The sequence below is a fragment of the Pestalotiopsis fici genome (assembly GCF_000516985.1).
Source record: "Pestalotiopsis fici W106-1 unplaced genomic scaffold PFICI_Scf_2, whole genome shotgun sequence".
NCBI classification, from domain to species: domain Eukaryota; kingdom Fungi; phylum Ascomycota; class Sordariomycetes; order Amphisphaeriales; family Sporocadaceae; genus Pestalotiopsis; species Pestalotiopsis fici.
Window position 1 is genome coordinate 6,084,827 of NW_006917092.1, and position 27,522 is coordinate 6,112,348.

General features: G+C 50.6%; 11 protein-coding genes across 11 annotated transcripts; 6 read left to right on the forward strand and 5 right to left on the reverse strand.

Moving 5' to 3' along the window:
* Positions 1-218: 218 nt before the first annotated feature.
* PFICI_04011 (uncharacterized protein) lies at positions 219-1,869 on the forward strand (the record flags this gene model as incomplete). The annotated part of the gene is made up of 3 exons (XM_007832592.1): positions 219-578; positions 649-904; positions 959-1,869. 3 exons carry the CDS (start codon positions 219-221, stop codon positions 1,867-1,869), a joined length of 1,527 nt encoding a protein of 508 aa, XP_007830783.1.
* A 751-nt stretch (positions 1,870-2,620) lies between these two features.
* PFICI_04012 (uncharacterized protein) lies at positions 2,621-4,157 on the reverse strand (the record flags this gene model as incomplete). Its single annotated transcript, XM_007832593.1, has 7 exons — positions 2,621-2,814; positions 2,863-2,983; positions 3,033-3,375; positions 3,425-3,485; positions 3,547-3,679; positions 3,731-3,966; positions 4,022-4,157. The coding sequence occupies 7 exons, from the start codon at positions 4,155-4,157 to the stop codon at positions 2,621-2,623; spliced, it is 1,224 nt and encodes a 407-aa protein (XP_007830784.1).
* A 1,424-nt stretch (positions 4,158-5,581) lies between these two features.
* PFICI_04013 (uncharacterized protein) lies at positions 5,582-7,152 on the forward strand (the record flags this gene model as incomplete). The annotated part of the gene is made up of 4 exons (XM_007832594.1): positions 5,582-5,860; positions 5,911-6,462; positions 6,517-6,701; positions 6,762-7,152. 4 exons carry the CDS (start codon positions 5,582-5,584, stop codon positions 7,150-7,152), a joined length of 1,407 nt encoding a protein of 468 aa, XP_007830785.1.
* A 305-nt stretch (positions 7,153-7,457) lies between these two features.
* PFICI_04014 (uncharacterized protein) lies at positions 7,458-11,183 on the reverse strand (the record flags this gene model as incomplete). Its single annotated transcript, XM_007832595.1, has 9 exons — positions 7,458-7,546; positions 7,619-8,019; positions 8,082-8,206; positions 8,282-8,738; positions 8,788-9,004; positions 9,062-9,547; positions 9,601-10,765; positions 10,826-10,990; positions 11,052-11,183. 9 exons carry the CDS (start codon positions 11,181-11,183, stop codon positions 7,458-7,460), a joined length of 3,237 nt encoding a protein of 1,078 aa, XP_007830786.1.
* Positions 11,184-13,230: 2,047 nt separating this feature from the next.
* Positions 13,231-13,677, forward strand: PFICI_04015 (uncharacterized protein; the record flags this gene model as incomplete). Its single annotated transcript, XM_007832596.1, has 1 exon — positions 13,231-13,677. The coding sequence occupies one exon, from the start codon at positions 13,231-13,233 to the stop codon at positions 13,675-13,677; it is 447 nt and encodes a 148-aa protein (XP_007830787.1).
* A 323-nt stretch (positions 13,678-14,000) lies between these two features.
* PFICI_04016 (uncharacterized protein) lies at positions 14,001-14,829 on the reverse strand (the record flags this gene model as incomplete). Its single annotated transcript, XM_007832597.1, has 4 exons — positions 14,001-14,102; positions 14,153-14,249; positions 14,305-14,355; positions 14,414-14,829. The coding sequence occupies 4 exons, from the start codon at positions 14,827-14,829 to the stop codon at positions 14,001-14,003; spliced, it is 666 nt and encodes a 221-aa protein (XP_007830788.1).
* Positions 14,830-16,856: 2,027 nt separating this feature from the next.
* On the forward strand, positions 16,857-18,980 carry PFICI_04017 (uncharacterized protein; the record flags this gene model as incomplete). Its single annotated transcript, XM_007832598.1, has 1 exon — positions 16,857-18,980. One exon carries the CDS (start codon positions 16,857-16,859, stop codon positions 18,978-18,980), a length of 2,124 nt encoding a protein of 707 aa, XP_007830789.1.
* Positions 18,981-19,346: 366 nt separating this feature from the next.
* Positions 19,347-21,632, reverse strand: PFICI_04018 (uncharacterized protein; the record flags this gene model as incomplete). The annotated part of the gene is made up of 3 exons (XM_007832599.1): positions 19,347-20,531; positions 20,605-21,455; positions 21,524-21,632. The coding sequence occupies 3 exons, from the start codon at positions 21,630-21,632 to the stop codon at positions 19,347-19,349; spliced, it is 2,145 nt and encodes a 714-aa protein (XP_007830790.1).
* Positions 21,633-22,639: 1,007 nt separating this feature from the next.
* Positions 22,640-24,265, forward strand: PFICI_04019 (uncharacterized protein; the record flags this gene model as incomplete). The annotated part of the gene is made up of 1 exon (XM_007832600.1): positions 22,640-24,265. One exon carries the CDS (start codon positions 22,640-22,642, stop codon positions 24,263-24,265), a length of 1,626 nt encoding a protein of 541 aa, XP_007830791.1.
* An 863-nt stretch (positions 24,266-25,128) lies between these two features.
* On the forward strand, positions 25,129-26,743 carry PFICI_04020 (aldehyde dehydrogenase-like protein; the record flags this gene model as incomplete). Its single annotated transcript, XM_007832601.1, has 3 exons — positions 25,129-25,259; positions 25,317-25,685; positions 25,738-26,743. 3 exons carry the CDS (start codon positions 25,129-25,131, stop codon positions 26,741-26,743), a joined length of 1,506 nt encoding a protein of 501 aa, XP_007830792.1.
* A 111-nt stretch (positions 26,744-26,854) lies between these two features.
* Positions 26,855-27,262, reverse strand: PFICI_04021 (uncharacterized protein; the record flags this gene model as incomplete). The annotated part of the gene is made up of 1 exon (XM_007832602.1): positions 26,855-27,262. One exon carries the CDS (start codon positions 27,260-27,262, stop codon positions 26,855-26,857), a length of 408 nt encoding a protein of 135 aa, XP_007830793.1.
* Between the last annotated feature and the right edge of the window lie 260 nt (positions 27,263-27,522).

Below are 27,522 nucleotides of genomic sequence, written 5' to 3' on the forward strand. Positions count from 1 at the left end.
GCTGATCTACCAATGCAGAGGATGCCTCATCCGAAGTTTTACCCGTGATCAGAATCCATACCGATGTTCAATCCGAAAGGGCCTTCGCTCAAGCTAAGGAATGGATCAACGAATGCTTCTCAGCTCACCGGTTCTGCGCCGATCTCCGTACTGGTTTTACGCCAACCAGGTTACTGGAAGTTGGTGGGAAAGATGATAACCGCGTCCGCCTCGTCGAAATGGAAACCCGGCCGAATGTCAAGTGGGCTTCGTTGAGCTACGTCTGGGGTGGCCCACAGGAGACTAGAACAACTCGAACGACGCTGTCCAAACATCTCGAAGGGATTGAAATGGATGTATTGCCGCAGACCTTGGTGGATGCCATCAAGGTCTGCAGGGGACTGGATATCCCATATTTATGGATTGACGCACTCTGCATTATCCAAGATGATACAAGCGATCTATCACGTGAGCTCGCTTCAATGCCGAAGATCTACCAAGAGGGCTATATTACCATCGAGGCAGCTCGGGCCCAAGGGGCACAAACTGGATTCCTGGGCAAGACTGTCTATTCATATGACTCGTTTCCACCGACTCAGGTATGCGCTTTGGACTCGGCCAAAGTGAAGCTTCGCGGAAAAGAAAAGCTGCTAACTGGTTTCTTCCCAGATCAAATATGAGTCTATTGATGGTCGAATGGGACAAGTACTACTGTGCCAGGACAATCACGAGAATATTTTGACCGGGGATCCTATCAACTCTCGAGCATGGACCTTCCAAGAGATCCTGCTCTCTCCGCGCTCACTTCGCTTCACCTTGGACGTGATGCGCTGGTCTTGCAGATCCGCCCGTAGGTTTGATGGGAACTGGAAAAAAGCAGACCGGCTCTATGTAACTGACACTTATAACTGGCTTTATGGCGATGGTAAGTCAGCGGTCATCTTTTTCGTCATGTGTCGCAAGCCTGACCATTCCGCAGTTCCTTGCATTCCCGGGAGACCGATGCCGGCCTGGGAACCAGTAGTAAACTCGTATAGTGGAAGGAAGATGACGAACCAGTCCGACAGACTCGTGGCTATTTCTGCAATAGCCAAAGTCTACGGAGACAGCAACAAGCACACATATTTGGCTGGTTTGTGGAAGGAGACCTTACCACTTGGTCTTTGTTGGATGGTTGAGCAAGGCGCAAGAGAGCCTAGACCGAAGGAATTTCGTGCACCGTCGTGGTCATGGGCGTCGATTGACACTCCCTTCTGCTTCGTTGGAAATTGGTGGATCAAGGAGGGCAGAACAAAAGATGGCCACACTGGCCTATTCATCGGCCAGGAGACAGTGTCTGACGGCGTGGACGTGATTGAAGCGAATCTAGAACCGACAAGTGTCGGTACAGAGTACTTCAGCATCAAGTCTGCATCATTAACAATCAGGGCTCCTACAAGACTGGTCAAATGGGACATCGATTATCGTGACGGCATAGGTGAGATATCAATTGATGATATCGTGTTCACAGGCTACGCAGACGCCTGGGAAGACAACTGGCCAGATAAAGAGACTCTCCTCGAGGGCCTTAGTGGAAAAGGCTCTTACGAAGCTGCCGAGGAGAACGATGACCAAAGCTCTGTATCTTCAGATGATGCATATGGGTCTTTGCAAGTGATTGCGATGCTAATTAGCAAGTCTAGTCACTATGATCACGGCTACTTGGGCATAGACGCTACAACAACGCTGGGGGACAATTATTTGCTGTCTAGGTGCGGCATTCTTCTTGTGAAGGATGGACAGCAGTACAAGCGGGTAGGGTTTTTCCGTGGGTACGTGGATGAGGAGCTGTACTCATGCGAGGCAGCAAGTTTACCTGGTTTTAAGGTTGACACCATCGCCATTGTCTAGTGTTTAGCTTCGTTTAAAGACATCGCCGGCCATTTGATATTGAGTTATCTTTTGCGTATTTAAAGTAGACATTAGCGCCTTGGAAATGTTGTCCATTGGCATCTTAAAGGCAGTGAGAGAAAGAATTGCAAAGCAATCAGCTGCCACATACGAGAGCTAAAAGTCAAGTATAATGGAAGGCAAAGTTTACTTTGTACGAAGATTGTCCTTGGCATATTTAAACGACACAGATGACATATGGTTCAATATAATAGGCGAAAACAAGCTCGAGTCTTCTTGATTCCTGCAAGTTAGCGGGCAGTTTAGCGAGCGGAAATCCCGATTATGCTCGCCGGCGAGTGGCAAGCCGCTTCCACAAACAGATTCAGACGAAGTTGACCAATTCGGATTGTACGCGAGATAACAATAATCCTCGGTGTTGTATCTTTTCTTTGCGCTTCTTCATCAGTTATTTTCTTTTCAGTCCACCGCACCAGGATGTACACTCCTTATCCCATAATCTTGATAATTGAGGCATTAGCATGTGCGACAATGAGTTGATGTCAAACTAATGATATTTTCGTGATTCTTAGATGAGTAGATATTAACATCATCCGAGTATATTAAATTATATATAAATAGGTATTAGTGTTGACAGTATCGTCGATCATGTTTGCGTTAAAATTGGGAACCATGCCAAGTGGACCCATACCAGAGAAAGCGTAAACCTCCCAACTGCCTGTACATCATGAACATTCACAATGTTGTTTGCTTATTCAATCAAAATCTGTTTCTCCGTCTTGAGAGACTTGGCAACATCCAAAGGAATCTTGAGTACATCAGCAACGATATTTGCGGGCGTAAGAGCCAGCCACTGGGTAAGTGAGATGTCCTTGACCCGGTCACTCTTGTAAATTTCAATCCAGACCAGGTCCTCCGTGGGCGAAGTGTTCTCAATATAGTGTCCTGTTTCATGTCAGAATCCGAATGGCACAAAATGAATTGATTACATACCACTGTTGTCAGGGAACAATGCAGTATCACCGGCGGAGAAATCAAAGGTCCGCGCATTGGTGTTTCCAATGAAAACTGTGGCTCTGCCCTGGCCCTGATGAAAGTAGAGCCACTCAGCAGCCTGGTGTTGTTAGCTATGGCAATTCATCAGTGATGCTCGATGAACTTACATTAGGATGCCAATGAAGCTCGCGCAGTCCACCTGGCGACAAGGTAACCACAGTCGCAGCGATAGTAGTGGCGATGGGGAAAGTCTTGGTATCTATGATGCGCAGTGTACCGCCATGTCCAGGGACGTTTTCGAGGGGGTGGTCTTTAGCGTAGTAGACATAAGAAGCATTGCCAGTCAACTCTCCATTGCCACCCGTGACATCCTCTGTAGCAACTGTCGCGTTGAGGATGTATGGGTTGGGCGACGGGACGCTTCCGAACACGGACTCGGAAAGATTGAAATTCTTGGCAAGCACAGACTTGGGTGTGTGTGATACCCAATCATCAATGTTGAACGTAGTTCTAAATCGACGTCAGCATTGACAGGTGTAGCAATCCCAACGCGACTTACCCGACAGCATCAAAGTTGCCCTCATCGAAAACAAGCAAGAACTCATTCTCATCCTCGAGGCCTGTCTCATAGGTTAGATAAACGGACATCGATTTCTCTGCAATCATAAGCGGCTGACCGACCTTGGATAGTATGCGCTTCGCCCTTGGGAAAGTACCAAACGTCACCGACCTCGAGCTTTGCCACCTGGTATTGGCCATTCTCGTCAACGGCTGAGACGAGAACAGAGCCAGCGTAGACATAACCCCATTCGGCCTGAAAGAGTGTGAGAAATCAGTGGCGTCGGTCGTATGATTGTCGACTTACCACTCGGTGCCAATGAAGTTCTCGGATCGACCCTTTGGTGAGGTGTTGCTGCGCGGCCGAGATGTCGGTGCTGACGGGAAGGTCTGTGACGACTTGCTCACGGACCCATCCACCTTTGAGGATGCGAGTCTTGGAGTCTGAGAAACTCCATTTCAAATTAGGCACAACACCATTGTCGGTACTTTGCTGACCCAGGTTATCTGGATTCTGCAGGTCAAGAGCCTTGTTTGTGCCACCTGTTACTTTGGTTAATACCGCTGACTTTTCTTGTCTCGAGTCTGAGTTACTCACCCAGTATTGGGGCACCTTTTCCATTTCCATCAATGGGCTGGCCATCACCAAATCCGCCTGCACGACCACTGACAAGTGCAGCGGCTGTCTGGCCACTTACCAGCACCGTCACAATCGCGTTCAAAAGAGACTTCATGAAGGGCAATTAGCGACACCACAGTTCAAATGACACAGACTGAGTTTTTGGTTGTAATCCCACGGGAACGAAAGAAGAGGCGCGTTTCTCGTATTACTATATGCCCTCGCTTGATCAACATGATATCACGTGCCATGGCGCGCGATTCCGCCATAGAGGCTTGATGGAACGAAATAGATGTTGTGATGCGGCAGGTTGCAATTATGCGCGTCGCGACCGAGATCTTGATGACTTTTCATCTGCGACTATCACAATTATTGCGTTGCATCAATAGTGCAATCTCGCATCCCCTGAGAAGTCATCCCGGAAGGATGCATGTTTGCCGATCCCAGAGTGTTGTCGCCTATAAGCTGAACACCTTGTCGAGCACGATATATGACGCGATATCTTGGCAATAGACGGGCTTGGTGGTGCAGCGTTAAACAGACGCCAAGTCATCCTTTGCGCACTGACAATGCCAAGTACCCCAAGGTTAGCCTATTTTAGAGTGCCGTGGGATCTGCGCCATGCCTCGCCTTATACTAAGCTTAACTTTGGGACGACATCCACCAGAACCAGGTCTCCAGGAAATCGAGATGTATGCCGGCATTTGTATGTCAGCATGGTGATTCCATGTCCAATAGTGTCGGATTCCAAATATCCGGAATCAGTGTCAGTGTCGATCACCTTGAATAGGAAGTGAGGCTTCACAAAGTTTGCGGTCATTGGCCATACGATCCTAGCCTCACAAGTACCATCGCAATACAACTCGCGATTGTCAGGGGATGACAGACAGTACATCTGCAGGTCAAATGAAGCAGCCTCCATTGGTGGACGCCACCAATTTCGTACCACAAGTTGATCATTTGTCGAGGATTTTGCTGACTTTTGTGCCATTCGCAGATCAAAAGCTTATGGCTGATATGCTCTACCAGTCTCAACGATGGCATCATGCGTTACCCGCGGCGACTATGCTAGTCTTTGAGCGTTGGAGACACTATGCTGTAGTCGATAGTTTCCCCTTGTGTCCTAATAACATGCTGCAGTCGTGGACAATATGACCAACATCGTCATCTCGCCAAGCCGCCATGAGATGGGCACATCGAGCCTCGATTGGAAAGGTTCTGTCAATCATCGCCAAAAACGCTGAATGTTATCATTATTGACAATAGTAACATCATTTTTTAAGTTCGGTAGCAGGAAGAAGAAGTTGTTGATCGATTCGAAAGCTGTTGTTGACGATGGGAACGGCGGAGAACGAGGAGGAAAATGAAAGCTGAAGAGTCTGATTAAGTCGTGATTTTGGGCCCAGACGAATTATAAATGGTTGTCATTCTCCCTCAGAATCTCCAAAAACTTACTCAAACTGTCTCATCAACAATCTTCTCTAGTCTTGGCCTTGCACCTTTGACATTAATTTGCTCATTTCAACTACCTCTACCGCAATGGCTTTGAGAGTCTTCAAAGGGCTCAGTGCTCTGAGCTTTCTTGCTCAAGAGGTCGCGGGCCTATCTCTGCCTCCTCTCATCCCTTCCATTCCAGGAGTTACGGAGCCTCTGGCCAGCAATGCTCCACCTTTGCCCATTTTGCAACTCCCAACACCCCCCCTGCCTAGCCCTGAATTTACCCCCAGCAACATCAAGCCCAAGAAGATTGGATACTTTTGGACTGCAGCCGGAGACAACATTCACGCTGATTTCCTTGCCACATACAGTCTTGATGATGTAAGTAGCTTGAACCCACTATTCTATGGACATGAGGCTAACTTGTCCAGGACACCTTTGGTACTCTTCTGTGGGTGACAGACGTCCCAACCAGTGGCAACAGCCCTCACCACTTGGGAGTGTCACAGGATGGCAAGACACTGGTCGGCGGTGGCCTCTTGTCACTTCTCAAGACCCAAGATACTGCGTACTACTTTGATACTACCAACCCATACCAGCCCACGTTCTTGAAGAGCAACCGAGGCATTCTAGCATCCATTGTCGATGAGATCCGCGCAAAGCCTGATGGCGGCTTTTTCATCACCTACATGGGCTCTGCCGTCGGAACCGCCCCGGGTCGTCTCATTGAGACGGATGCCAACTTTGACATTATCGCCGAGTGGCCTGCTCTCACCGACGTCTCCAGCACCCTCAACATCCTCGGGGAGCAGCACTCGCCTCACGGACTGTCGGTCGACTGGGACCGCAACGTCATCCTGACTTCCGACTTTGTCGTGCCCATTACCATCCTGAAGCCCACCTTGGGCATCCAGAAGGCCAGCACCCTGCGTCTCTGGGATCTGCCCACTCGCTCTATCATCAGTACCATTACTATTCCCAACGTGAGTCGACGGATACCATTGCCACTCAGAGATTACACGCTAACAACCATATAGGGTGAAGGTATTCAGGACGTCAAGTTCATTCCTGGAAATCCCGAAGGTGCTGCCATTGCCACCGCCGTTGGCCCGGGCCAAGTCTGGATCATTTACCCACACCGCAAGGATGCCAACGGTAACCAGGGAGTGGCTGAGCTTCTCTTTGACCTGGGTGAGAAGGCTCGCAACAATCTGGCCATCTAGTACGTCTCTTGCCACATTCTATTCAATGACTCAATGACATAAACTAATCATCTCATCAGCTCCGACATTTCCCAAGACGGTCGCTTTGCCTACTTCACCTTGACCCTGGCTGACCACATTGCCGCCCTCGACATTAGCGACCTGAGCAACGTCAAGCGCCTCGACGACCCTGACGAGGTGCAGCCCACCATTGGCCCGCACTACCTCAAGATCACGCCCGACCAAAAGCACCTGCTCGTCACCGACTACTTTGTCCAGACGGGCGAGATTGGCATTGTCAATACCCCGGCCGACTTCAAGGCCCTGTACATTGACATCTTGGACGACGGCAGTCTCAGCTTCAACCGCAGCATTGATTTCCCGCGCGAGTTTGCCAATCGCGGAGGCGCCAAGCCGCACTCTTCTGTGGTCTTTGATTTCACTGACCCTGAGAATCCCCTCTACTATTAGACGGACCAGTAGTGGTTTATTTGATAGTACAGGTGATTGAATCGTCTAAAGATGACAGATGGAAGAGGCTTCAGCATTTATGATGCGCAAGGCGGTAATGCTTAATTTAATAATGCGATGCAGACACAGATTTTACTTATCACAGGTGATCTTGACTTGTTTGAAATTCTAGATCAATATACCAGTCTTGAATCACTCTGCCAAGACACAGTTCTGCCATCTTTTCAAGTATCAGTCTTGCATGAAAGAAGTAATATTAATGAAGTGGAACTGTGACTAAGATTACATCTTGAAGAACTCCATCTCTAATTGTACCCATTCGCAAATCCATTCTTCCTTGGGCCAGCACCACCTGTCGGCATTCCAGCAAACCCGTCATAAATCACCTTTTTAGCTAGTAGTCACACAAGTTAGCATCATACACTGCAATTATCTACGGAGTAGGAGGATGGGACTTGATACTCACCGACAGGGAACGCCTCCCAGTCATCCCCATTCTGGGACAAGAAGACGGGGAAGGCTCCGTTGAACAGCTTGGTCTTCATCTTACCCGCATCACCAGGCGACTCTTTCACATTGGGACAGTTGCGGGCAAACTGACGTAGCATGGCCGCAGCGGCTACCTCAACAATGGGCCTGCCCAGACACGAGTGTGGGCCAAAGCCCTGGTGAAGGTATGCGTTGTATGGTCGGTCCAGCTTAATAGAGTCGGGGTTGGGGAACTTGGACGGATCGCGGCCGGCCGTCATAAAGTCCACAAAAACACCGGAGCCAGGGGATAGAGGCTTGGGTGCTGATGCTACGGTCACGGGCGCTTGGGATGCGACCACGCGGATGACACCCGAAGCGGGAGGAAACAGCCGGAAACTGTAAGCGAGTCCAAGGTTAGTTCTCAACAGTGATATGGTATGCGTACTTGTGAAACTTACCCTTCTAGTGCATACTGCTTCAGTTGCTCAAAGGCTTTGGGATCATCGGATTGAGACAAGCGGACAATATCCTTCCAGTGCTTCTTGTAGTCGTCCGAAAGATAGACGTCGATCAGTTGAGCCCACTACGGTCCAAACATCTTAGTAAACTGAATGTGCCAGAGCACAAAGGCGGGAGAAGTAGGCCACAATTTACTTACACCTTGAACTTGTGGCACGCAAGCCGCAGCGACTGTCGGGACCAAGGCCCAAACGACCTCGTTAATGTCTCTTCCGTGGCCCTGCTCCATGAGTCGCCTGATGAGATCGCGGCCAAAATGTTCCAGACTGTGCACGTCGCCAGAACCGTTCTTGCCGAGAACCATGCCAAAGAGTTGCACAAGAAGACCCTCGCCACCCTTGATACCCTGGACGACCCTCCTGACAGTCTCTCCGAGCTGAACGGTTTCTCGTCCAGCAACGACCAAGTTCTTGTAAGACTTGGCGCTGTCGAGGTCTAGGAAGACATACTGGAAAAGCTTGGCCAGGACCTCGTAGAGCTCGCTTGGCGTGTATGCATGCGGAAGCGATGGGTGAACGGTAGGCTCGGAGCCTTCAGGCCTCATGGGAATGCCGAAGAAGCGGCCGGCGAACTCGGCGTGAGCCTGGATGCCGATACTATATCAAGATTAGCTAAGGTAGTAAAGCAAAGCTGTAGTGTGCTCACTCTTGCACGATATCAATCTGGGAGGAGCCGCCGAGTTTGAGACCATTCTTTCTAATGAGTTTGGCAGTGGTCTTTTCGTAAAAGTCGCGGACCTCTGCCAAGGTATCCTCGGGCCGGAACATCCTCTCTTTGAAAAACTCCCTCTGAGCTGTGTTGGAAGGCTTGTCGCCGCCTAGCATGAAGTCGTGTCCAGTAAGCTGGGAAATATGAAGGCCCCCTGCATGTCTGTCAGTACTCCGACCTGGCCTCGTTGGAGAATCAATAAAAGACTTACATGGTACCTTGAACTTTTCCTGGTCGTGAAGCACTTGGATAGAACCCTGCCATGATGTGACGGGGATAGGCGGTCCAACAAGACTAAGAGGATCATAGCTGATTGGCTGAGGCGGCTTCGCACCTCCCGAACTAAAGATCTCTTTCGTCTTGGAGGGAATGCTGAATGGGTACAGAGCGTACACGCTATTGTTGCGATGCCAGCCAGGGAAGGCCCTCATGAGGAGTTTGTGCATTACTCCACCACTGGCGACATCAAAGTCGGAGCTCGCGGCCTTGAAGCCGAAAGATGTTAGACTCTGAGGGCCATACTCATGCGCATAGAAGCGATCTCCTCTAACCAGGGTTAGTGCATCCGAGAGAATAGCTTCCGAGATGGTGTAGCCAGGGCAAAGTCCAGAACCAGGAGAGACTACCGGTTTAGCCTCCTCTGCCATCAAGCCCGGGTACAACTCAATGTTATCCGGGTGACCATAAAGTGCCCTGACTGGGAACTGTTAGTCTCCTATTCAATATCTCCAATATGGCGCGGGAACTCACGAGCGTCAGCAACGCCAGGGTCCTTGGAATTCACCTCCTCGAAGGAAGTAAATTGCTTGAGATTGAAGAACTGGCGGAATTCATTCAGTGTTGCCATGCCCCAGTCTCTGCCCTGTTGAATACCCAGAACCTCAATAGCCTTGAGAGCCTTGGGGGTATTCCTGGCACCAAAGGAGCCGCCCACTGTATCAGTAGCCTGTGTGATGATTTTGACCAGGTCCGCATCATTAAAGCTACCGTTCTTTCCTCGCTTCAGTCCTCCAAATGTCCTGTTTTCCGGTTCGGGTGGCACTTTCTCGGTAAACCACTTTCTCAGTAGGACAAAATAGGCCTTCGTGTCAAGCGATTCTGGGTGGGAGACACCTTCGAAGATCTGGCGGTTTATATCATTCAACCAGGCCTCATCGGAGTTGGACACTGTCGCATGCCATCGGTAGACAAAGTTGAACTCGGCAGAGACCTGGTTACCGATACCATGAGGGGTGCCTTCGGGGTCAAAGACGCTGGTCGTGGTATCACGGGGATCCAGCCTCCAGTCCGAGGGGAACGGGTTGGTATTCAAGTTTAGAATGGCCCGCAGGTAATCATTGAGAATTACGTTGACGTAGAGTCCGCACGTGATTAGTCGAGCCGTCTGAAAAAGGTCATTATCTCGTTTCATAATGGCAGCTATATCCTCGCCACCACCCGGGAGACGAGGGGGCGGACTGAATTTGCCTTTCTCGTTGATTGTAGCAAGTTCACCAGCGATCCAGTTGTGGAAGCGGTTGAAGGCGACCAACAACGCGCCTACTCCTGGAGGCTGTGCGATGATACGCATCTCAGAAAAAGTATCCTTTTTCAACATACCATCCCTGAACGTTCGGACTTTGTCTTGCTCCCCTTGATTGTGGCCATACAGAGGTCCCAGGTCCAAGTAGGAGGATGACTTCGCTCTCGTACTGTCATGTTCATCGGTGCGGAAGATATCGTGAATGATGATTGTTCCAAAGTGAAACAGGGACGATGAAACTCCGTTGGGATGGGGACGAGCTGGTCCCCGGCGAGCCATGATAGTATCAAAGATCAAGCCAGGGTCGGGAAGTGTGCTGGTGTGGGTGTGTTGTGAATTGACGCTTCGTGCATAGTGACTCCCAGCTGCACCAAGCTGGGGATATTTGATATTCTGTTGCAGTGGGTCAGAACTACCACCACCTCAGGTTCAGGGTTGTGTAACGATACGTACGTTGCACGAGCCATCAGCCATCCTGTACTTGAACTCGTCCCCCAAGTACGAGAGGGGTGGATGCTCGAGCTTGCCCCATAGTGTCTTGATGAACTGTGAAGATAGATCCTGGCGAACGCCAGAATTGTTGGGTAGTGAAACAGCAAGGCGAATGACATCTTCATACTAGATATTGCAACATGAGTGTACGGTCGCACGAATGGCGGAGAGGTACCAAGATGCATACCAAGAACTGACGATCATCAACTTGTCCTTTATTCAGGTAGGTCTTGCCGAGCTTCTGGAGGAACTTCAAGTTTGGACCAATGCGGCCACTTTGACTGTCCAGATCCTCTTTTGCCGCCGAGAGAAGATTCATGATGGATCCCCACCCAGCCGAGGCTGTCTGCGTGGAAGACATGTTGCCAGTCTCTATCCCTAGTAGGTATCGGACGTGCAAGTATTAAGTTCTACTAGCTCTTTCTCTTTGATATCTCAAGTCGTGTGCAGAGATATACAATATTCACAAAGATGATATGAAAGCATCCGTCATTCTCTCTGTTGGTTCCTGTGGGCGTTCCATCTATTAAGTAGAACCATCTCTTTCAGTTCCAGCACTCGTCGTAAGAACGGGCCAGGCAATATGGCATGAGCCGCATTTTAAGCTTCCTGCTGTTTTTCGCATAGATCAGCGAGGCGCGAGCTTACCTTGAAGACGCCGGCAACCATATAATGAGCTCAGAGGGAGACGGGGGTCAGGCAACAGGGGTCTTGATCTTGTAATCCCAATTCCTGGGCTTATGGTCACGGGGAAACCCCGCGTGGGAGGACGGACATACAGTTTCTGCCTATGAATCAATGAGATCAACCTGTCCCGCAACGGATCACATCCGCGACCCAACTCGGCTACTAGGTCAGCAAGTATGATATGCCCGGTATGTAAAACAAGTATACAGTGAGAAGTGGCTTGGGTTGGCTCAGGATTCGACCAGGATGGGAGTATGTGAGCTGAGAGGCGCACAGCTCGAATTAGGCATTCTCTGATTGGTTAATTGGCCGAGCGGCATGACGCAAAAGCTGAGGACTTTTGACTATAGACATGTGTAAACTTAACGTTGTTTACCTACTTAGGTACATACTTTTGCCATTCATGTCTTGCCACGCTCTGCAGATTAACTGCTTACCTGTTTCAGAGACTGAGCCACGTTATCAACAATCTTACCATGAAACCTACCAAGGGGCTTCTATCATAAACTCAAGGTTTGTATCGTAAGGTGTATATGTGAGTGTTTTCATTGGCTGCATTGATCAGTTGGCGTTTACGATGCGGGTTGGAGTGATGCGTGTGGCCTGGAAGCTTTGAGGTGAAAGCTTGAGCAACGGTGGCCTGCCGCCAGCCTACAGCCCTACCAAAGTTTAGCTACATGGAGGTAGGCAACTAATCTACCTACGTATATTTGCTGTTCCCTCGATGAAGCAGTAAGGCTGGCGAATTCGCTGTTGGTTAGGAATGATCTTCTAGCATCTGCTTCCCAGAATCACGACAGGGCCAACAAAGCTTTGTCTGATGAGAACTTACGAGCCGATAAGTCATGGTTTTCACCTACTGCAACATTCATCGGACATGGGATCATTACTTCTTCAGAGTACCACGGAATCTAATGTAAGCTTTGGACCCATGTAGGTTAATTTATTTCAGTGACCATCGTATCTCTGTTGATCGCCAGCCGTGTATAAAGTATCGTAAAAGCAGACCCGGCAGACTGGCGCAGTGCCATCAAGGGCCCTGCTGCCTCTGTCGTGTTGCCCTGAAGTGCTGTAATTTGTCCCTGCAACCTGTGCTCGATCCTTGCGCCACCCAGCTTTTCCTTGGTAGATGAATGAATGCTAATCGAAGCTCACGTTGATACCCTCTTATTTTTACTCATTCCAATGCAGCCAAATGTCAATTTGAGCTTCTGTACAACGGGAACAAGAGTGCACGTGAAATATACCTAGTACACCTGCACCTTAGCTTACTGCCTCTTACTACCATGTCGAGGGCCGAGGTACCGATATCCTTGGGGCTTAGCGTGCAGAACGGCTCAACAAGATTTTGGGGCGCACCCTGGAAAAGGTTAAAGGCCACCAGAAACCTCGCAAGACGCTGCAACCTGGCTATTGAAACTTGGAACTGAAGGTGTCAAGAAACGTCTTCATTCCTTACTTCGCTTCTGCATTGTCATTGTCGCACAATCGATCTCAACCCACCATACCTAGCTAGGGTCATTTACTGCTACCACCAATCTTCAGCCCGAAACTGAAATCAACGTTGCACTCCACGCTTGACCCCCACCTGAGAACCGGAGACCTGATACCAATCTGCCCGCTCGCCCGCTCGCCCATTCCACCCACCACCTCTTCCCGCCCCGTCTTCAAAAGTAAAAATGGCCATCAATTACTCCCTTCTCGCCATCCCGGCGCACTGGCTCATTTCTATCGCCCCTCACGCCTACGCACTGCAGCTCATCAAGAACGCGACAAATGGCCGCTGGAACAATGCCAACCCACGCGGTTCTACATGGGGCGCCGAGATGCAGCGCACCGTGTCGGCAGAGGTGCTGGCCCGGTTCGAGCGCGCCGAGGCCGCCCACCACAACGGCCTCGAGAACTTGCCCTTTTTCGCCGCTGCCGTCCTGACCGCTCAAGTCGCCGGCGTCGACCGCGAGGTCATTGATACTCACGCCGCTCTCTTCCTGGCCGCTAGGGTCGTGTACACGTTCATGTACATCAATATCGCCAAGGGCAAGGCAAGCTTTGCAAGGTCGGGCATCTGGGCGCTGTCTTGTTTCCTGTGCCTGTCGCTGTTTGTCAAGGCTGCTCTTCTAGGCTGATAGAATTCAGGTAAATATACTGAGCTTTCTTCCTGTCCAATTCTTGGGTTTCAAAGTAGGGCGGGTACCATTAAATACCCGTTTCGCAACTCGGACGTGTTTCGCAAGCCAAGTATTTGAGACATTCCAGATGTCAATCATTGTTCGCTGGGCATAATAGATAATTATCATTGAAATACTTGAGCACGAATACCAAAAATTGGATGGAAAGCTCCCTCCATTTCGGGTCATCGTCAAACGCGCGAATCGCTACGGCAGCTGTTCAGTCCCTCTTCGCTATGTTTTTTTCTTAGTTTTTCTTCTTCCAATGCACAACAAACCAATCAGAGGCAATAAGCCTTCACCTTGAATTGCCAAGCACTCTCTACCATAGGATCTCTTCTAAAGAACTTGCCTGAACACGCTTCGCGAGTTGCCCCGTCGATCTCGTGGAGGTTAATAACACACGTGGCACGTTTATGAATGACAGACTTACGACATTCATCATGCCCGTGACGCTTTCCTCAATGGTATAAGTCGGCGGTATACCCCATTCCTTGGCAATCCAATTGCCTATGTCTGTTCCGACAAGCCTCGAGGGCCGTTAGTAGCCAGAGATTAGATAGTGTCAAGCATACAAAAGCTCACCCTGGATTGATAGCAACTGCAGTAAGATCTTCATTTGTGAAATGGATAGCCCTGGACTTTGCTTAGTTCTTCGCATGACATGTACGTGGACAATATGATATAGTCTTACCGAGTGATCCAGTTTAGTGCCGCCTTTGCTGCCACGTACGCTGCACCGTCCCGTGACCGGATCGTTCCCATCAAGGTGATGGAACCTCCGCCTGTCGAAATGGATATCCATTTCGATGACGCAGCTTTCAAGAGGAGAGGCCGGCAGGCCTGGAAAAGCATGAGCGGTCCGACAGCATTGACCTGGTAGTCCCTGATCATTTCATCGGCACTGACGCTCTCAAAGGGCGTCGTAGGAACCGGTGTCCCTCCCGCGTTGGCAATGACAAGGTCCAGGTGGTCGATACCCGCATCGGCGACCACTTTCAATGCCTTTGCTGCATCCGTCAGAGACCTGCTTTCGATGGTGATGAAAATCAGTCTAGAGCCTTGGGCAGCCGGATATGACCGCAATTCCGCTACACCAGGCGAAAACATTGCAGTCTCACGGATACTCCCAATCACTATGTGATTCGGTCTGGAAAGGTAGGCTTGCGCAAAGCCTTTTCCTATGCCTAAAATACCCTCAGTGAGCTACGACTTCATGTTATGCTTGTTTACTCGTGATACATGTTGTGAGTGAGTCTCTAGTCCAAGACTTTCATCATACCTTTGCTTACACCACTGATGAGGACCACGAATGCCATAGTGTGCAGTAGACAGCATGGACCAAGATGGTGCGGGTGATTATTTGAAAACTATTCGAATTGAGAGCCTCTTTACTGATCAAGAAGGAAACAAAGTGGTATTGAAATTACCATGTGAGCACACTGCCTATGTGCGCTCACTTGCGTTATGCATTACAATCTAACCTAGTGTGGCGGGCCCGATGATTGGCAGATCCCAAGACCAACGGGCGGCACGGAACGGGTTTTGCTGATGATCACTTTGATCTCAACCAAGAAACATCATGCGGCATTAGCTTGATGGGCAAGCCATTCATTCCCGTTATGAAAGGGGACAATTTGGCTCATCACTGCCAATGTGATCGTCTTGGTTGATTTGCCAGGTCTCGCTGCCCTCGTCTGCTATGAATATGAATTTTCTCCTAGGATAGTCATCCCTACGATGAGCTGACAGGGTTCATAGAACGATGCCAACTGTCGGGAAAAAAAGCAATAGTATCCGGAGGAATCTCCATGTGGTGAGAGTATAAGTCCACGTTTCTTTGTACGAAATATCGAAGGCGACGCGGTTGAGATGATGAAACTTTCGAAAACAGCTTGTTGAACTCAAACTATTGAGCAAATCACTCTTCTCTGGCCAAGTGAATGCCCGTGGTGGTGAAGGAACTTCCTGGTTGATTTAAAGGCCAGTGCTCAATCATGGATCATTAATACCGAAGATTAGTATGCTATAAGTAGTTGGTTATAGTGTTGGCTAACAATTAATCCCAGCATGGCCAATTTATGATCAGGTATCACATCCATTTTAAGGATGTAATCACTCTTTCCTTGATATGATAAGATATAAAAATTGATGATTGGCCAGTCAGATGATCCGAGGATGAAAAGGTCCGGCCCGATCGCTCTTCAAGTGCATACCTTTGGAAGTGCTTCACCTAGGTATGTAGCTCGGATCGGCGTTACGGCGGGCTGAAGAGCAGAACTTCTAGGCCATGTTGAGCGATAACCGCGTCTACCAGGTACTAGGTATCCATGGACGAGCTTGGCCAAGGCTCGCCAGGGGTGCGTATTTAATATCATGTCGTTCTCCTTTAAGAGCGCAGGGCACGGAACTTTGGATGATGACAGTGCACATGCTTGCCCTAATATACGACAATTAGCTCCTGCAAGAAATACTCATCTCGTATCTGGGTCGTTGTTCCGGCGCGCTCTGCTACAGGTCCTTGACAACATTCCACGGGTAAGAAACATTCCGGATAGGTATCTGAGGGAACAACGTGCCTCGTGCGCAAGCTTGAAGGGGTTTTACTGGTTGCCTGTGGAGGATTCATCCGTAGATGAAAATGAAATCAGTCGCATGAGAAAACAGCAATGAAGTGAAGTGGAATTCAAGAATCAAGACAGATCCCAAGGGCCAATTGAGACGCGTTGGCGCTTCACTTGATCAATAATGATAAGCTACTATTCCACCAAGCCACATTCGGCATTGGGTCCATGCTGATAGCGCTATCCGAGAGCGGAGATTCCCATCCATTAATGGCCGAGATAGAGAAACTGCCCCAGGCCACTTCGCCTACTGCCAGCCGCTGCTATCCAATGACCGCCCCCACTCACCGGACAGTGGGCAGCACCTAACCGTAATGTAGTGACCCGGTAGTGCACCTTTTGTCATAGTGCTCCGTAGTATTAAGACCAACTGCCTGCCCGCAACCGACTGTCCCAGGCTCCTTGTGTTCTTGGAGCTCCACCTCTAACCGTACCGCCGTCTTTGTGACGCCTCAGTACACAACCGCCGCCCATCAACGGCAAACCAAATACTATAGCGAGAACCCACATTCTATGCAACGTACAGCGACGAAATCATCATACACTAGAAGAGATAAAAAGTCCCGATCCGGCTGCCGCCAGTGCAAGCAAAAACGAATTCGTTGCGACGAAACACGCCCATCATGTACCAATTGCGTTCGCAGTGGCCGTGTCTGTCCTGGGTACAGGGTTTCCCTATGCTGGTCTACGAAGCACGAGCAACCCGCGTCCACCTCCTCGCCCAGACCTCTTGGTCCGGCCGATTTTGAGTATCTGGCCAGTACTGCCTCGCTGGCCATTCACGGTGCCGGCGTCAGGCGAGAAGGATACAGCAAGCCCACTGCGCGCGCCTTTGACAATGCGCCAATCATTGACTACAGCGGCATGATTCCGCCGGGACACGTTGATCAGTATGGGCTTGGACTACAGAACGCATCTACCGTGAAGGGCTATGATGTCGTGACACCTCCCCCAGAGGTAATTCTGGCCCCGACTGGCTTCTATCCTCTGCCTCTGGTCCCAGAGTCACCACCTGTTGTTATTCAGGACCTCATGCCAAGGATAGCGGAGTGCCCCATTGACGCCAGTCTTTCTTCCGCGTCACCAGTGACTGACACGGGCTGGACCATTGACGATGGACAAACTCCCCTTTTGAGCCCTCCTCAAATGAGCTCCCCCGCCGTGAGCCCTCCAGAAATCTCAGACGAGCCAGGGACTTGCCCAAACCGACAACTCGGGGCTCTGGATACGCCAAAAGCTGGCTTACTCCACCTTCCGACGCTTCTGGTACAACACTGGTTTGGCTCAGTATGTCGATACTGGTCTGCCTTTGACTCGGAGAGCAACCCTTTCAGGCTCGTCGCAGCATCCCAGTGGGGTTCTTCCCAGGTAGTCTTTTACTCGATTCAGAGTATGTCGGCTGCCACTCTGGTGGAGACTATGCCGGATGTGAAGGAAATCATTGGCTGCGCGCCCATGTTGGCCGTTGAAGCCATTAGCGAAGAACTCACCGAACTTTACACGTCAGAGGCTGATGATCTACATTTCCCATGTGGTCTGATGCTCGGGTTATTCGTCATGGGCTCCTCCACTTGCTGGGAAGACCCCAAGAAGACGGGTACCCATTTCTACCGTCAAGCTAGAAAGTTGATGCGTCATTTCGAGCTGAGAAGAAATCGTCTATCGAAAGAAGACAAACAGCTCTTGGAATTCTTTGCTGGTTGCATGAAGTACGAAGAGATGGTCCGCAAGGTTGCCGGAGAACCTGTAGCTCCAGCACCCAAACGAGCATCAGATGGTGAGAATCGAGGAAGAGAGATATCTATTCGACCTCATGCCTGGACTGGTGTTTCTCCTGATATTCTCAGTCTTTTCGGAGACGCCATTCTTTTATGTCGCAAGGAGTGTGAAAGACGACGAGGGCAGACCAACATGACCCGAGAGAGTCTAAGGGAAGCATTGGCTGCTATTGATGCAGCGCAAGCTCTTGAGGAGGCACTGCTGGCTGTAGAGCCTGCCGACATCCAGCTCGATGATCCCCATTGCACGGATGCAACACGTTGGACGCATCTACGCGACAGCACAGAAGGCTATCGTGTCGCATCGCTGCTCCAGCTGTACCAAACATTCCCCGATCTTGTTGCTCGCCGGATCCCTGAGCAGGTTGGAAGTGACGGTCTCGTCCCAAACAGTGCTTGGCTCGTGCCGCTCGCACTCCACCTTGTCACAATCCTGCAAAGAACCCCGCCGAGCTCCGATCTACGCTGCATCCAGCCTCTTCTCTATCTGTCAGCTGGAAGCTGTCTTACTTTTGATGACGTTTCTGCTTCTACAAGTTGCATGGGTATTCCAGGTGATGTCGCAGGGCTAGTGGCCACTGGGATTACGTCGGATCCACTGGCCTCGGTCTTTTCGACGGCTTCTTTGACGGAAAATGCGATGTCAAAGTCGTCATATCTTGACGTGGCGAGTGCTCGAAAGCTCATTACGGAAAGGCTGGGAGAGCTTGAACAAGTCTTACCACCAAAACCTATACGTGTTGCGCAACAATTGATGAAGGCAACGTGGGAGGTTTTTGATGGTGAGATATGCGCCCAACGCAAAACCCATTGGTTGGATGTCATGACATCAACCAGTCTTACAACCCTATTTGGGTGATCTAGGGATCGTTTTACCAGTTTAGTTGTGATTTTGGGGGGGGTTCAGGGTCTATACTCGAGTGGTCATTCACTATCTATTTGCCGAGTTTGAGCTATTTTATATCGAATACATGAGTTTTCCTTATCGTAAATTGCGAACGTGCTCTCATTAATACTAATCTAGAAAATGCTCAGAATCGCCACTAAAACAGCGGGATACGCTAGAGATGCAGAACACTGTGATGAATAAATTCAACAGATCGTAATAGTCAAGTATGAGCCCTATCTTGGCTTTTAAAAGCGCAATCGGAGCTTTTTTTTATTTATTTTTTTTTTTTTTTTTGGTTCACACCCGGTTCACGAGGCGTATCTTTGGCATTTCAGCCTACAGCTTGCTCGGGACTTTCTTGGCAGCGCAGCAGGAGGTTGACGCTGCTGCTGGGGCCGGCTGAGCACCCGGAGTCGCGCAGGCATCAGCATATTGCGACGACATGTCCTTGTTGATGGCGGTGGGCGGGACCCAGAGGGCCGGGTTCTTGACGAAAAAGTTGGAGGCGCGGAGCATGACGCTGACGGGCTCGGCGGGCATGACGGGAAAGTCCTCGGTGCGGGGGAAATGGGTGAGGCCGAACTGAATGTAGCAGACGACGTCGGCGTCGGCAATGGACTCGTCGGCGTCGCGCTCCACCCAGTCGACAATGGTCGGGTTGTGCGGGTGGCCCAGCTGCCCGGCGCTCTGGCACACGTAGTCGCCGGCCGGGAAGAGCTCATAGTCTCGGTAGGGGAGGACCCAGAGGCTGTGTCGCGCAAAGGCCGCGCGGCCGTGGACCATGCTGCCCGGCTTGGCGAGCAGAGGCGGGCAGTTGTTGTTGATGATCTTGTACGACACGGGCTTCTTGGACGACGGGTTGATGCTGTGCGGGTTGACAATGGCCCAGGCGCGGCTCGTCTCGTGGCGGTAGTCGCGCACGCCCTCGCGCGCCGTCTTGAGCAGCGTCGGCTTGGACAAGAAGGCGTTGCCGTACATGTTCTCCGGAGAGCCGACGGCGTAGTCGGACGGCACGGCGTCCTGCTCAATGACGCTATTTCTAGGTCCGTCAATGGCCGGGTCCACGCGCAGGGAGAAGATGTGCTGGTGGTTGTGGGCGTCGATGCCGGGAGCCACCTCGGTGCCGTACGGAGCTGCCGTCTCGGAAGAGTGCAGGCAGTAGGTGTTGAGCATACCGGTCAGCTTGACCTCGAGCTTGTAGGTGCCGTCGAGTGTGAAAATGTGGTAAAAGGCGTATTCGTAGTTGGCGGCCGTGATGATCTGGGAGACGATCAGGCGCCTGTCACGGGCCGAGATCACGGAACCGTCACGGTAATCCGTGTGCTTGTACAGGAGACCATTGTCCTCCTCGTGGATGCAGATGGCATTCTTGATAACGGCGGGAAGACCGTCGGCAGTTGAAAGCACTGCGTCCAGATACTGGATCACACCCTTGCAGTCGCAGCCGAGTTTGAGACTGTTCGTCATCAAACCGGTGCCGTATTCTCCGACATCGAAAGCGTGCTTCTTTTGGTGAGGAGACTGATAAAACATGTTTTAGTAATTGTCCTGTTTTGACTTGGAGATAGGGAAGGAAGAGTGTTTAAGTACTAACCTGAGGGTTTCCATATGGCACAACCATTTCCACAACACTGATGCGGTTGAAAAGGTCACGCTGGCGCTGCTCGTACATATCGAACATGCTCACATCGGACAAGACGATACCTTCACGGTAGTTGAAGCCAATGTGCATCTTGTAGCCAGCCCAGTGCAGCTCGTTGCCCTCCATGCGGAAGGAAGGTCCTTGAGGCTGCGTAATGTCAATGGGCTTGAGGCTGTCGTGGACGTAGCCATTGCCAATATACTCGGGCAGGTAGTTGTGCTGCTCGAGTGGCACGGGGGTACGCTCGCCATTGACCAGGCGCACGTCGACGGCCAGGACCTCTTCCTTGTCCGTGTCGAGCACGACGCTAAAGTCGAGCGGGTGGGCGTACTGGTTGTCCGAGGCAGAGTCACGGTAGTAGGCCAGACCCTGCTGCAGACGGCGGTCCATGCCCCAGCGGTCGTCAAAGCCAATGGCCCAGGCGTCGAGGAACACCTTGGACATGTCGGTGATGCCGATTTCGCGGCAAACACGAATCACGCGCTCGTCGGCGCGGCAAATACGCTCGCAGACGTCAAGGTCCTCGAGGGTCAGGGTCGGAGCGACGTCCTCACGAGCTAGGGTCTCCTCCACGGTACCCTCGGTGAGGTTCACAATCACCTCGGCGACCTGGCCGGAAGTCTTGTCAATGACAATGGCAAAGGCGCGGCGGTCGAGTCTCGCCAGCTGGCCGGACTTGAAGGCCGTGTATTCATCTTTGCGAGGTTCGCGGAGGGTGATGCAGTTGAATTTGACTGCGTGGAAAGCAGCATGGTTTCGGATGATCTTTGCAGTCGCCCGAACCTCTTCAATCGATAGCTGATCTATAGAAAAGTTTGTTAGTGGAAATGGCCTTGTGAAAAGAGCGAAAAGAACTCGAAAGATGACATACCCAGAGGATGAAGAGGGATTTGAAGGGGTGCAGCGTCTACTTGAGAGGAACCAGTTTCCTCTTCCCGATAAATGGTGTAACCGGGAATAGTTAAGGTGTCTTGCATCATTTTGAGAGTTGGTGTAATTGGCCATGCAATCGAGTCTGTAAGGCATACGAAGAGAATTTTGAGAGCTGACTATGAGTCTCTAGTCACTATTGGTCGTGTGATCTTCAATCTGAAAGTGCGTTGTTCACGTCGGTTGTAGTGCAAAACATGAGGCTTTCGAGTATACTTCAGTAGACTTTATAGCCATCTTGGCGAACGTGAAGCATGTCCATGCATCTTCAGGGTCTCGGCGGCATAGTGGGTCCATCTTACGACTCGAATGCTTGTTGAATAACATGCGTATGTCACCTGACTCAAAGAGGCTCAAGAATGCGGCTCGAGAATGAGGCTCGAACCAATGACAATATCCCTTGCATTTTCCTCTGCTAAGAGCAAGTGTGCATCAATACGCAGGGGATCAGGTGCATCCGTATTGTCGGAAACTATTGGTTGTGGATTCTTGGTAAAACTATAATAGCAGTCTATTACGTGAACCTATCACTTATCAGCGAGCTTGTCAGAAACCAGCCATACCTATTACAGGCATCAAGTCCTGCCCTAGTGTCGATATGATAGCAACGACACTTGATCCGAAATCCGGGGAATCAGGATGCCTGCCCAGTTCTGGACCCAACTTTGTGGGTCGCTGTGATAAAGGTCAACGGCTGAACTATGATTGATGTTGAACCTACTGAACCTACCTGAGGGCACTGCCCCTGGTGGCCGGCGATGGCCGCATTTGGCAGCCATTTGCGAACATAATGACGATCACCAAAAGGTTGCGATAAGATGCAACATATTGAAAGTACATCAAGTTGAAAGCGCCTTCATTCGAATGCTCATCAGTCGAAAATTGTCGTCGCGAATGATATTCACTCGACAATTGTGCCTGACATACCCAATTTTCGCACTTTTTGCCACAACCTCACTGAGTCATCCGATTGAACCCCTTTGACACAACCTTTATTCGGGAATGAGAGTCACCATCAACTTCGACGTCGCCCTGTTCCGCCTATACACCAGACAATATGGTTGAATCGAAAATCGACCCCTCCAAGATCGAAAAGAATATTGACGACTACGACCAAGATGAGGTTGATCTTGCCATCCTCGGCCACGAGCAGGTCCTGGCCCGAAAGTTCAGCATCTGGAGTTTGCTTGCCTTGAGCTTTTGCGTCTTGGGCACCTGGTCGACCTTTGCACAGGGTTTATCAAGCGGACTCGACAATGGTGGCCCAGTTGCCATCCTCTGGGGTCTCGTGCTGGTCTTGTTCTGCAACGTCTGCGTGGCCGTTTCTCTCGGCGAAATGGTCAGCTCGATGCCCACGACGCTTGGCCAGGCCTTTTGGATATCTCGATTATGTCCTGGGCGTGCAGGACGTTTCTTGAGCTATATGTGTGCCTGGATCAACACCTTTGGCTGGTGGACCCTTTGTGCTTCGCAAAATGCCTTCATGACTGACTTTATACTCGGCATGAAGCTCTTGTTCGATCCGGACTGGGAGGGTGCTAGCACTGGATGGCTCGAGTTTGTGGTCTACATTGGCATCACTGCCCTCATGAGCATTGTCAACATTGTGTCATGTCGAAAGGATGCCGTCTTGCCCATGTTCAACAACGTCATAGGCGCCACCTTCATCGGACTATTCTTTGTCATTTCGCTGGCTCTGCTCATCTCAGTTGGCACCAAGGGAGACTTGGAGTTCCAGCCCGCAAGTTTCATCTTTGGGTCTTGGCTGAACCAGACTGGTTGGAGTGATGGTGTCACATGGTTCATGGGTCTTTTGCAGGCGGCGTATGGATTGACTGCGTTCGATTCGGCGATCCACATGGTCGAAGAGATTCCCGATCCTCGCAGAAATGTACCCAAAACCATTTGGCTGTCTGTCGTGTGCGGTGCTCTAACAGGTTTCATCTTCATGATTGTCTGTTTGGCTTGCATTCAGTCACTGGATGATATCCTGGACCCTGTGACTGGACTTCCCTTCATGGATCTCATGTCCTCTGTTCTAGGAACCAAAGGAGGCTGCGTTCTGTTATCGCTGTTCATCTTCAACGGTATCGGTCAGGGAGTCAGCATCATTACCTCGGCCTCGCGTCTGACCTGGGGATTCGCCAGAGATGGCGGGCTGCCCTGGAGCGCCTACCTTGCCCATGTCAACGACACCTGGAAAGTGCCTGTGCGGGCCATTGTGGCGCAGGGCATTATCGTGAGTCTGGTCGGTGTGCTCTACACGTTCTCTAGCACGGTGCTCGAGGCTATCCTCAGCGTCAGCACCATTGCTTTGACAATCTCCTATGGATTGCCAATTGCTGTGCTTCTGTGCATGGGACGCGACAAACTCGAGCCTGGCCCGTTTAAGCTTGGAAAGTTCGGAGCCGTCATCAACTGGATTGCCGTGATTTACTGTGCCATCACCAGCGTGTTCTTCTTCTTCCCTGGATCTCCCGACCCTGCCCCCGAGGACATGAACTACGCAATCGCCGTCTTTGGAATTATGCTTATCGTCGCCGTGGGCTTTTGGTTCTTCAAGGGCCGGACTAGTTTCATGCAGATCGAGGGTGTCGACGAGAGTCACCCTGTGCCAAAGCACAGCAAAATTGCTGAAATGGAGGGTGGCAGTGTTGAGCAAACCATCCCTGTCAAGCTATAGACGTCTGGTCAACAATGTCAATTTGGGTGGTAGATAACTATAGTACGCAAAAGACACAATAAAACAGATTCAGCCTGTGGCAGGCCATAAAGCAAAGCGATGCCTTGAAGATTGATGCTTGAAAATGGAATGGTGTTCCCCAGACTCTGGAGTGGACCGCGGACCCAGGTGGAGCTCATCTCGTACACTAGAGCAGTAGCATTCCCGTAATACATAATTGCATTCCGGATATGACATGCCGCTGCGAGGCGTGATGATTGCCGCTTGGGAAACAAACTTACCAGTCAAAGGTCCCTTTCCCCTAGCAGTCGATAGGATGAGAGACGCGTGGACTCGCCTAAAACGGCTCTAGATCAAGTCGGCGGATAAGTTACCGGTTCGGGACGAGAGGGTGTGCGTCAGCGACGGAGCCGCGATAGGGTATCTGGAATCATTGGTCGCGATCCTGCGATGTGAGGTTTCGTAGTGTAAAAGTGGCCGACTCATGAAAAGCTTGTTTCATCTCGGCTGTCTTGGGGTGAGGGGACTTCTTCGCCAGATCGGGCTTAGCCATTGCACAGCTTTAGTGGATCTTTCCGGCCGGGGTTTAGCGACCTGAGCACTACCCATATGCCCCGTAGCATTCCCATCTAGGCAATTAGGTACCTATGGCCACTGAGTGTGGTCCACTGACTCCAGTGTAGGACAATTGCGTATAGTCATCGATTATTGGCTTGACTAAGATTTTCCAAGTATATGCCGATTCATCTTCCGAGAAAAAGATATCAAATAAGCCATATCCATCCTGTCGTATACGACGAGAATCGCATTTTTCTGAAAAGTCATTCAAAAAAAAAAGCCAATTTCCAAAAGTCACGCAGAAAATGGCCGATGGCAGCGCCGTGCAACTAACCGCCCCTAACGGGGTTACCTACCTGCAGCCAACCGACTTGTTCATCGGTGGGCGTTGGGTCAAATCCTCAAGTGGAAAAACAATTGAATCTATAGATCCATCGTAAGCAGAATTTCCTGCTTCCTCTACTCTGCAAGTCTACTAACTTGATGAACCCAGCACCGAGAAGGCTATAGTATCTGTGCAAGCAGCCTCGGAGCATGATGTAGACCAAGCCGTTCGCGCAGCTCGCAAAGCACTCAAGTCTCCCACATGGCGGGACCTCCCAGGCACAGAACGGGGTCAATTGCTCAACAAGCTTGCAGACCTCGTTGACGAGCACAAGGAGACTCTGGCCACAATCGAGACCTGGGACAATGGAAAGCCATACTCGGTCTCGCTAAACGAGGATATGGGCGAGGTTGCAGGCACTCTCAGATATTATGCGGGCTTTGCAGACAAGATCTTTGGTCAAGTCATTGAAACCACCCCAGATAAGTTTGCATACACAATACGTGAGCCCATTGGAGTATGCGGGCAGATCATTCCGTAAGTCTATGCATTTTCTCCCAAGATTATGGCGCTGACCTCGTTCGTATAGCTGGAACTACCCATTAGCCATGGCGGCTTGGAAGCTCGGGCCTGCACTCGCCAGCGGTAATACAGTGGTATTAAAGCCAGCTGAACAAACGCCGCTTTCAGTCCTATACTTTGCCAACCTCATCACACAAGCCGGATTCCCGCCCGGAGTGGTGAACATCGTCAATGGCTTTGGTGCCGAGGCCGGCAAGGCCCTTGCATCCCACATGGACGTTGACAAAATCGCCTTTACAGGGTCAACAGCCACTGCAAAGGACATCATGAGGATGGCAGCATGCAACCTAAAGAACATAACCCTCGAAACAGGTGGCAAGAGTCCGCTTGTCGTCTTTGACGACGCAGAGCTGGAAAACGCCGTGGAATGGGCGCACGGCGGCATCATGTCCAACCAGGGCCAAATCTGCACTGCTACATCTCGCATTCTCGTGCAAGACGGTATATACGATCGCTTCCTTGCTGCTTTCAAGAAGCAGATCCAGGATGTCTCCATTGTCGGCAATCCCTTTGATGAGAAGACATTCCAAGGCCCCCAGGTTAGCAAATCGCAGCTGAACCGCATCAAAGACTATGTCAGTATTGGAAAAGCCGAGGGCGCAAAGCTCGAGTCGGGTGGTGACACTCCCGGCGATGGCAAAGCAGGATACTTTATCCAACCCACCATCTTTGCAGACGTCAATCCTCAGATGAGAATCTTCCAAGAGGAAGTGTTTGGTCCATTTGTGACGATCAGCAGATTTAGCTCTGAAGAGGAGGCAATAGAGCTGTGCAACGGCACACAGTACGGCCTTGGCAGTGCAGTATTCACCACCAACTTGACCAAGGCTCATCGCGTTGCTCGTCGCATCGAGGCGGGAATGGTCTGGATCAATTCCAGCAACGATAGTGATTGGCGCATTCCTTTTGGAGGCGTAAAGCAAAGTGGGATTGGCAGAGAGCTTGGTGAGGCTGGTCTCGAGGCATACTCGACGGTCAAGGCTGTGCATGTTAACATGAGGTCAAAGCTCTAGATATCACCTAGTTGGAGTGGTCCAAATACAGAGATCAACAACAAAAACCGGCCATGATTTATCTGTTTAGATGCTATTTGAACGTGTTGAGTGCCACGAAGGACATGATGTTCAGCTTGTTGTGTTCTTCTTTTCAATTTCATCCGCTGGCCACCCCACGCGGACTAGGCATCCATCGGGCCCATTCACACTAAACTCCAGCAGACCCCATTCCTTCACCTCGGGTTTCTTTCCCGCCTCGATGATTTCGTCGGCAAACTCGACACCCAAGGCCTCGACGTCTTCAGAATACACATAAATTCCAAATGAGTTCCTAGTTGGCACCACCCAGCCTTCCTCTTCTGGTCCAAGTTCGCGGAGATGGATATCGGATCCGTTGGGGTGAGACAGGCCAAGATACTGGTCCCATTCACTGAGTTGGGCCTGAGTTGGAGCTGTAAAGCCTAAACGAACGAAAAACTTGATGGCAGAGGCCATGTCAGAACAGGGTAGAATGGTGGTGATTCGCGGCGTTGTCATGTTGTCGGCTTTATTGATCTGTATGTGAAGCGATACGATCGAGAAGATGAACTGTCGTGAGTTTCGGCCAGATGTCTATCAGATAAGAACAGACTCGTGATGGTGTTTCTCTTTTTTTTTTTTCCCTACTCAGGAGGCAGGCAGAAACGTATTGGTACGCTAGCACTCCCACAGAAAGCAGTCACATGACTGCATGCTGCCTAAGAAGCTTGCATTCAGCATAGATGCCATTATTTTAGTCACTCAGGACCGAAAAAGAA